The sequence below is a fragment of the Nelumbo nucifera genome, chromosome 2, assembly GCF_055504915.1.
Source record: "Nelumbo nucifera cultivar China Antique chromosome 2, China Antique-T2T, whole genome shotgun sequence".
In the NCBI taxonomy this organism is placed as follows: Eukaryota; Viridiplantae; Streptophyta; class Magnoliopsida; order Proteales; family Nelumbonaceae; genus Nelumbo; species Nelumbo nucifera.
This window is the reverse complement of record NC_142650.1, coordinates 70,590,048-70,600,438: the sequence shown is the minus strand read 5'-3', so window position 1 is coordinate 70,600,438 and position 10,391 is coordinate 70,590,048. Positions and strand designations below refer to the sequence as shown.

At 33.8% G+C, this 10,391-nt stretch overlaps 1 protein-coding gene across 8 annotated transcripts in view; it reads left to right on the top strand.

Annotated features, from left to right (window-relative positions):
• Positions 1–6,603: 6,603 nt before the first annotated feature.
• RBL15 (RHOMBOID-like protein 15) overlaps positions 6,604–10,391 on the top strand; it is a 65,345-nt gene continuing 61,557 nt past the window's right edge. For 7 of the 8 annotated variants that reach the window (XR_016082415.1, XR_002022295.2, XM_088897760.1 and 4 more), the window contains exons 1-2: positions 6,641–6,825; positions 7,542–7,707. Coding sequence is in view for 6 of the 8 variants with exons in the window: in XM_088897760.1 (XP_088753886.1) it covers positions 6,802–6,825; positions 7,542–7,707 (190 nt within the window). In the remaining 2 variants the exon portion in view is untranslated. Of the gene's footprint in view, positions 6,826–7,541; positions 7,708–10,391 lie in introns of all 8 variants that reach the window. The other variant, XM_010248849.3, reaches the window with a different exon arrangement.

The following is a 10,391-nucleotide window of genomic DNA, read 5'->3' as shown; positions in this document are numbered from 1 at the left end:
AACCCTACAACTACATGTCCTGACCTGTAGGTTCAACACCACTATTATCTTGAAATGCTCAACCTCAAAATTTCCATTCTTTGCATATGTTGAGAAACAAGTACTAACTCGTGTCCGTGCATTCCCCAATTTCTTCCTGACATCATGACACACTAGCTCATTGTCCCTTCTGAACTTCTCTTGCTTAGTTTGTATCAACTTCATCATTTGCCTCTGAATGGTGTCAACAAGTGTGATTATGGGCTTATCTCTACAATCCAAAATCCACTTGTTAAATGACAGAGAAGTTATTACATATATCATCACTCTAGCTCTAGGGCCAAAATCAAATATGGTCCACAAATTATCAGTCACAATACTCACCCATTCATAAGCATCCAAATGTTCAATCTCTTATTCATATGCAAATGAACCTTTGACATAGTATATGTCATTACAGCCTCCCAAAGGCAATTTCTAAGGTCCTTTCTCTTTAACCTTTTCTTGAAGTTGGTATACATATATTTGACACAAAACTTATGGTCAGCCCTTAGCATCAAACTCAAAAAACACTCCACCAACCCTTGAAAGAAATTATGCATTATACTGTTAGCATGATAACCAATTAGAAAATGTAAACAAATTTGAATTTACAGATGTAAATCAGTATGCCTTCTGCCCATAAGAGATGTAAGTCCAACTACATTCCTCTAGACCTCCAATGGATTCATTCAATAATATAAAAAACAAAGCTCAAGAATCTTTCACCTCAACCTCAACAATTGCAAAATCTATTGAGAATATTCCATTATTCCTATCCAACCTAACAGTATGTAAAAGCAACAAAAAATGAGGTTTCTTCAGATGGGACCCATCAAGCCCAATGATAGAGTGACATCCATCTATGAACCCATTATTCACTGTTGCCAAACAAACAAACAATCTCTGAAATTCACTTGCACAATTCTCACATAACCTAATCTTCATCACACTTTTAGTATTTGTCTTTAAAGTTGCTTTACAATAATCTCTCCGTTTGCAATATTGTTCAGCATGTACCCCCTTAATATCAACAACAAACCGCCTCCTTGTGCGATAAGCTATGGATCTAGAAACTTCAACCTTAACTGTCTTAGAGTCTCATTCTGTAATGTACTACTCTTCCAATCTAGATATTCTTTGAACTTGTCCTTGTACTTGTTTGCCAATTATGCATATGTCATCTTTGTGTTTGAATACACACATTAACAGGTGTGTGTACTCCTGAATAACTCGATTTGAAAAACCTATTGACTTTGTAACTAGGATGCACACATACACCACTCATACTTTTCTCTTTTGCAAGCAGCTATCACTCTGGTACCCTCATTCTTCACATATTTGAAATCCAACCCATCCATGGTTGCATAGTCGATGAAGGCCTTCTGAAAGGTTGCAGGACTAGAGAATATCATACCCACAACCAATTGTGGATTCTGTATTTGCCTCTCGACAAATGCCTTAAATCCAGGCCCCCTTCATCATCTAACCATGCAAGATCTCTAACTCCCCTTGTTGTTCATAATAAGACAATGTGCCCGAGCCAACAACAACATTAACATTTTCAAAAGGAACATCATCCCTATTGACGTCACTAGCCTCAACCTCATCCTTAAAACACTCGTCAACATCATACTCAACTTCCAATTCCTCTTCCAATTCATAGTCATGATCACCCTCTCTATCAAACCCATACTATTCTTTATACCCATATTCAAATTTAAAATCAACATCAACACCATCAAGTTCATCCACATGATCGCCTAGAGTTGGTGTTTGGTGGTGGATGAACACCACTCATTATCCAATTATAGATATTACAACCTAATTATATAATTTACTAAGGTGGAGCTTAAACTTTGAAATATTTATTGCATAAATTAGTTGATTTACATATTCAGAGTCAAATACAATTTTTATTATATAAATAATGATAATATTACGGTGAAAAACAATTATTAGATTTTAATTATCATTCAATGCAACTTTCAAAAATCTCTAGAAACGAAGTTCAATTATAAAATTGACTATAATGAAGTAGTTATAAAAGAAACTGAAAACATTTCATTATTGGCATCATATGGTTTAGTAGCTAACAATTGTCCTTAATAATTCCCCTTTAAATGAGCTGCACTAGTGAATATCATTGAATATAGTAGAATCATCAACATTAAAAATAACAATTACTCATTGATTAAATTCCATCAGTTTTTTAAATGGTCAAACAATATGCTTATACGAACCATTTATAGATCTATTAAGCAAATTTTTAGCTCTATCTTTTCCCCGCAATGCTTGTTCGTAAGTCGGTATAATGATATAATTATAGTTAAAATTTTTTATTATATCTAATAGAAGATACTAGATGGTATAAGGAAGCTTTTTCAATACCACAATGCTTATCAATTTATTTTATTTATGAAATTCACAAATTGATTCATCGCTAATTAAATGTGTATTTATGGGATGATAATTATACACCTTATGTGTTGATTCGCCCCCAACTTTAATTGCTTGTATATCATATCCACGTGTTTTGACAATACATCTAACTTGTATGTATTCTCTATCATTATTTTAAAACTAAAACTAATATGCAAATACTCCAAACATATAAATTTTATTCAATGCATTTTAGAATTTATTTCCATTGTTATATGTTTGTCAAACTTTAGTTATATCATTGAGTCCGGATCTTCTGCCCACGTTTATCAGAGTCACGCATGGAGAACATCTCATCCTTTGCATAGTATTATGTAGGGGGAGATGTTCCCAATTCACGGGGGTTGTGTATTGTGGGTAGGCATGGGCAGAGTTCTCATGGGCAGGTGATCCGGACTCTATATCATACTCCTAATGTGACGATGAATTGACATAATTATTATTAATCTGTTTTATTAACCTCTAAAATATGTTTTTAATCATTGCCATGGTTTTGTACATTTTGTGAATGGTGGCTTGGTTAATTATCAACATTCGTTTGTTTTATGTCCATTGAAAATGTATGCATGATTGTACTTTTTTTGTAAAACTTCAATATATTTGAAAAATCACATGGCATATTTAGTGGCAAGAAATGTGTTCTATTGAGATAAATTGTCTAATATAAGTTTATGTTACTATTATGGTTGATTTTCAAATCATCACAAATTTTGTTAATATATTTATTAAAGTCATTCTTTTCTTTTATCACAAACCCCAAGTATGCTTCCCTTAAAAGTGTAGTAACACAATAACACTTTATAAGTTTGTCATCATCTCTACAAAATAAACAATAAAACATTATTATGGATTAGATTAAAAAAATGAAAACATAAATTTACATAAAATGGTATATGATCTTGTAAACATTAAGAATTGAAAATTTAATTTTATTACTAAGAATTATTCAATCCATATTGATATTTTATCCCGTAATTTTCTCATTCACAATATCTTTATTTTTTATCTTCTATTTTTCTCATCTTCTTTCACATGGGCAAATTTTCATTGAATGCTCTTTTTGTTAGTCGGATAAAATTTACCAAGACAAATGTAAGGCATTAACTAATTAAATTCCGTAGTAAGGACATACCCACCCTTACTTGGATTTTATGTCCTAGTATCAATATTTTTTTATCATATGATAGTGTAGGTTATTGTTTGCTAAACCTTCTTATATTATCACCATATGTTTTAATTGTCATCATAGTAAAAGTTAGCAAGATAAATTTGAGTTGTTAGTTAAATTGAGTATTGAGGACATGACATCCTCTGTTGCCTTTCATGGTTATATTCCAATAATAAATGGTTGATTATAAATTTAAATGAATAAGATAAAGGTCACTAATGATTTTAGCCTTTCATACCAAACTACTGAAGGGTTTAGTAGATTAGTAGTGGGGCAACAAAGATCAATGGGAGAATATGTGAAGTTCTACCAACATGTTGTAACTTATATTATTCATCAACACATAATGTTACTTTTATAAAACCCAAGTGAAAGTCATGAGCATCATTCTTATTTCACCACCCTGAAGTTATTGGGAAAAATAATACCCCATAAACATGCCTATAATGCAGTAGCTAGTATGTGATAAAACAAGCTACACCAAATGGTTTTATATGCAAAAATTGATGCTTATATTCAATGAACTAGTATACAAACATGTACAAAATAATATAATGGGATGAAAGAGATAACATTTTACAAAAAAAAAAAAGATCTCATGATATACCTCAAATCGGTAGATGTATTCGATAGACATCTATGAGTCCATCCATTGAATTCCAAAGTTCTCTAGTTCTTACCTCAGGAACTATAGTCATTTGAATATGAATTTATGAAATCCAAGATAATAATAATCATGAAAGTGCAAAAAGTTAGCAAAGGGTATGATAATACATTTCATGGTAAATTATAAAATGGATAAATATGATGTTCAAACATCAAATTGACAATGTGATGATAGTTGTAGGGGTGTGAATCATCATTCTTTAAAACCTATATACTTGAACCATAATTCCATAAGGAAAAATGACCGCACATAAATAATAAAAGAATATACCTTCATAAAGAAAAATTATAATGTGAAAAAAATTAATCGTCCTACTCCTCGTTTTAGCCTTCTCAATCCTAAGAGAATAAGATATTTATAATAGATAAATTTAGAAATAGGAAAAAAGGAAAATGTTATCATCATTTCCTTCATTTCTTTAAGATATACTTTCTATTTATATATGATTATTTAAACATAACAACAAAATTTAATTTATAAAGGAAATTCTTAGTTGTTCATGTTGTTTTGATAAGAGGAAATTTGCGAATTCAGTATATAGGATTTATGGTTAACTTAAAGAAAATTACCTTATAATATATTGCAAAGTAGTCTTATTTTGGCAACTTAATTGCTGCTACCCTCCTCAGTGTAGCTCATTTCTCTTTGTTGACAAGGATGTTGCAGCCACTCAAGGCATGAGTTTTTGATGGAGATGTTCTAATGCATGTAGTTGGGTTGGATTCAATCCAATAGGAGGAGACCTTAATATGATTAAAAAGAAAAACAAAAGGGAGTATAAGACATGAGGGTTGAGACGTTGGTTCAAGAAGGAAATGGAATAAAAAATGAGAGAAAAAAACACCTGGTTCAAGACTCATGTAAGCTAAAGATACATGGAATGCATAGAGAGAGAGAGAGAGAGGCAAGAAGAGAGCAAGGGGAGGAGGATAGAGGGCATGAAAGATCAAATGACACTTTTTAAAAAAAAAACAATGTCATTTTGGTCTTTACATGTTTAAGGGTAATTTCAGAATTAAAAATATTGTGTAACAAGGTGACTTAGAAGCATGTTGGTTTGACATATCATGGTCATAATAAAAAGGGAAAAATTCCCGATCAGCACCCTATACTTTGGCTTGAGTGACAACTTGGTCCCCAAACTTTAAAATGCAACAATCCAGTACCTGAACTTTCGAAACACGACAATCTAGTAATTGTTGTTAATGGACCATTAGTTATGTATATCACGTGACCTCATGTGCGATTTAAGACTTTTGAAAATGTCAAAATTGCCCTTGAAAATAATACACACTTTTCATCATCTTCATTATTAAGAAGATGAAATAGAGCCCAAAAGCTATCCGTCATAAACACTTACAACAACTTTGCCTTTTTTTCAAAGTTGTTGCAAGTCTTTTCCAATAACATAAAATTCCAAGTTAAAAAAAAAACTTATTTTTATTTACTTTTTATCTTAACACATTAATATTTTATTCATATAGGTAAAAGAGAGGGAAAGAACTGGAATCTTTGTCTTGATACTTGAGAGACAGAGAGAGAGAGATCAATGATGGTGGCTGGAGACTTTTTTCTTTCTCTGTTTTTTTGGATATGATAATTACAATAGTTAAAGGAAAACTTTTGTTGCAAAAGTTGCTTTGGTTTTGGTTCAAAGATGACAAAATATTCAAAGAAGAAAGACAAGAGTGTTGTCGCAGGGCTAAAAATTTGGACGGTTGGTTCTGATTTTGGCGGATGGTTAATAAAGAAAATTAGACAACAGGTACTAGATTGTCGCGTTTCAAAAGTTCAAGTACTGGATTGTCGCATTTTAAAGTTTGGGAACCAAATTGGCACTTGAGACAAAATACATGGTACTGATCGGGAATTTTCCCTAATAAAAATGCATATATATATATATGGTGTGGGAATTTGTCCCAACTTTTCAAAATCTTTGTTTATGAGACTTCTCAATTCCCATGCTTTTCTCTAAAAATTAATATTTTATTCTTAGAATTAATAATTTATTCTAAGAAAAAATATTTGTACCCTTTTCAAATGTTAGGGGAGGTTTTTGTTAGGAAAAAAGCATACAGGTAAGTCATATTATTGCCAGAAAAGCTAGGGTCATTTCTACAATTTTTCTGAAAAGAAACAAAGAATTAAGTACTGATTAGTCAGGATTCATCCCTGTATGGTAAGACCACAAAATTCTTACTGGACTGATTAGTCATTCTTCCAAGAAAAAATGGCCTGGAGGTGGTTTATCGTCTATCGGGTGACTGATCGTTTAAAAAGACAAGGAAGTAGTCTTAGACTGATCGTTGACCCAGTGGCAGATCATACATCCAACGGTCTGGATCCAACGTTTACTAACGTTTGTCATCCGGCAATCTCATGATCAGTAACTACATCGCGGTCGCGGAACATCCGAGAAGAACTAAACACAGAGCGTCAGAGCGAGAGTATATAAGGGTTTCGTAGCGGGAAATTTTCTCAATTAATTGAAGCTTCGGAAAGCAAAATGAGACCAAACATTGTTTCCGAGGTAAGTTCAGATCTGAAACTCATGGCTCATGCCTCTCTTTCTTCGATTTGGTTTCCTGGTTCTTGGTAAGTTCGACATTATTGTGCCCAGAGAATCCTGATTTGCAGTTTGCTAAAGCAGTATTAATTGTATGTGCGCTCAAGATTTCGTTTTCGTTCTCTATTGTCCGTTTTAGGGAGATAAAATTCGGAAAGGAATCATGTTTGGAAACAAATTATATAGTTATAAATTAATTTATAACCATTTTGGAAGATAACGCTTGGTTTATTAGCTTCAGTCATGTTGTTTAAGATTGTATCGAGTGGAAAGTTATTTACAATATCAATTGTTTGCATCCTTTTATCAGCATCCTTGCATTATGACTGTGTTTCTGTTAACTGAAGGAAAATCTTGTTCTACAACCCAATTAGTTTAATTTTAGATGAGAATGAGAAGGTCTAAGTCTAACTGCTGATTGTTCTATGTGACTTGAGGAAGGTCGTTTCCTCCTATTGACAACTAGGACTTGATAAATAAATGTTGTGGATATTTTGCGTGGTACTTTTCTTTGGAAGTTAAATTTAGTGTCCTTTAGGTTGCTAATTTTGGAATTACTTTCCACATGTACGGGATGGACATTTGACGCAACCAGAAAACAAAGTGGAGTTACAGTTCCATGTTATTGACTTATTGTCTATATTTAGAAGCTCATTTTGTGTTATTCTATTTGTCTACAGGCAGGATTTCCTACTAGGATAAGCCAATGGTGGGAAGGTATTCCATTCCTTACATCAGCTGTGGTGATTGTGTGCGGTATTATTTACTTGGTTTGCCTTTTTGTTGGGTATGACTCCTTCTATGAGATATGCTTCTTGCCATCTGAAGTTATATCACGGTTCCAAGGTATGCTTTAATTTCTGAGTTCTTGACACACTCAGTGTAAAGTTTTAAGTGCTTCATTTTGGTATCTATATTTATAGTATTGGTTACTGAGAAGATTCGTGTCATAAATAAATAAACAAAAACCTTTTTACAGGCCCTACAGGTCATACAACAAATGAGCTGTGAACCTGTTAGCTGATGAAAATTCTATTATAACAAATAAAGATTTTTCAAATTGATTATTTCATCACTGTTGATCTTTGGAACTGTTTAAGGATGCCTAATCATCAATATAAAAATAAAGATTTTTCAAATTTGATTATTTCATCTTATCCTAAAAGTTTTCTTTACTCCACTCTTTCTAAATGCTCTAGCATTTTTTGGTGGTAAATAAAAAGAAAATTTTATTAAAAAAAAGAGATTACAAGAAACATGACCACTAAAGAGAAAAGCAACACTTCACCTCTCACTACCAAACTCTAAACCCTCAATACAGAGATGGCCATCCTACCATCCTGACATGACATCAGATACGCCAAAGACCCAATAATTGAAAGAACTCAAACAACAGGAAACTAGATTCAAACAAAACACCGCACAAGATAATACTCAATTACTTAGATAACTCTAGTGACTTATATGAGACCTTTTTACTTCTCTCACACACTTTCTTTGATTTCTTTGCCTTCTTGATAGGCCCTACTCGAAATAAACCCCTTTTAATCTGGAACAAAACTTTTGAAACCTGTACTGTTTGATGGTTTTTCCAGCTACTGAATCATATTATAGCATTAGGATTCTTCTAGCAACTCCAAGACCACATTCTTCTCAAAAATCTGATTTGTCACCACCTCTCCATCCTCTTTATTACCATCCCTTGCAACTACAGGTAATTTTGAACTGTATTATGCATTTTCAATCCTTAAATTAATTCTTATTGCTTCCATGTTTAAACTATGTTTCCCCCACCCTTTGGAGGCACACCAAACTTTTCTTCTAAGAAAGATAACAACCCAATGATTTACTCATCTCCACTTCTGTATTCACCACTTTCTCCAAACCAACTGCCCCTTCAATTATAGGAGTCTCATCAACAACCACCTCCTCCTCAGTTGAGTCATTACTTTCATCATTTACATCATTGGCAAAGAATACATGTCATGGAGAGGTGGCACCTTGCGCCTTCCCAAGGGTCTGTAATTTCCTCTTGATACTAATGAAATGTCATATATTATTTATCAAAATCATTTACATCATTGGCCTCATCCCTTTCATGTGACATCCTTGTTCAATAACTTTTGGCCCTTGATTCTCTCCTCCTCTTTCTTCAATACACCCCAGATCCTCACCTTCCCCAACCCTTCCTACGAACTCAGTTCCTCCTGATTAACTGCCACAGTTCCATTTTGAACCACTGTTTCGATTTCATTTATCACCAATTTGACACCCTCCTTAGACAACTCTGCCATGTCTGCATGATCTCTGTCACTCTTCCCCTCTGATTCTTCTTAATTCCAGTCACAAAAAGTCCCTCCTTAATCGTCAACCACCTCCTTCTCTCCTTCTTTACTACCACTCCCCACTTCTGAGCCCACCAGATTCCAACCACTTAAAATCCCCATCTCATTTTTTTTGAAAAATAAAAAGGAAATTCATTAAATTGAAAAAATGCAGTACATCTCAAAATGCTGGTTGTCTAGATGACAAACCATCTGCTTAACAGAATTACACTGAAAAGGAATCAAAATTACATGGATTCAATTCCAATGTGTTCCAGAAGTTCTCTAACAGATCTGCCTTGTGCACTTGGTCAAACTCTTCGCACTTTCCTTTTCCTTCTTTTCTTCCCACCCCCACCTTAACATTTTTATTCCTATCATTTATTACCCCTCTCTTCTGGCTCCTGTATAAAAGAAATATCTTCCACACAGTTCAATGACCATGAATTAGAATTCTTGTTGATGCCACAATCTTTGCAAGGTCAACAATTTTCTACTGACTCTTGTTCACCCTTCTTCACTTCCTTCGCCACAAGCTGTGATTCCTTGAACAACGAACTATTCGGCACCTCTAGTAAAACTGTGTCTATTGTTCTCACAATCTTCGTTAATGGCACATCTCTCAGTCGAAACACCTCCTTCCTCAACACCAGTGACCATGCTAGTATTGGAAATCTCCTCCACAGCCTGTAACTCTGACGCCTTCTTGATTGGGTGTACCTCAGATTTCCCACATTGAACATCTGGATGCTGAGACCTTTATCTATCAATTCCTGCTTCCCGGTGCCTAATTTCCTTTTATTTTTGAGCTTGCTTTTGTTCCCTTCTTATCTGTGTAGTGAAAAATTGTATGGGTCATCTTCTGTAGAATTCATCTTAAGATGCTATAGCTCCTGGTCCATTGTTCTAGATGTGCAGCGTACTTCTTGGTGAACCACTAAATTTCGTATGGATAAAAGATAAGTTGCAATTTGTAGAGGGAGCTCTTTCTATAGCAGAAAGATAGTTTGGAAAAGTTTGAAGGAAGGTGAAAGGAGGAAATATTTAGCTGAGAGAAAGTGTAATATCAAAGGCAGGTTTTTGGTAGTGATGGAGTTCTTTGGAGAAAAGAAAAAACAAATTATCTGCATTCCTGAAGGAAGAAAAGGATTAATCTGGGCGGAGATTAATAGTCTATTGCAGGAGTTCCTGAACTTGAAGAGTGAA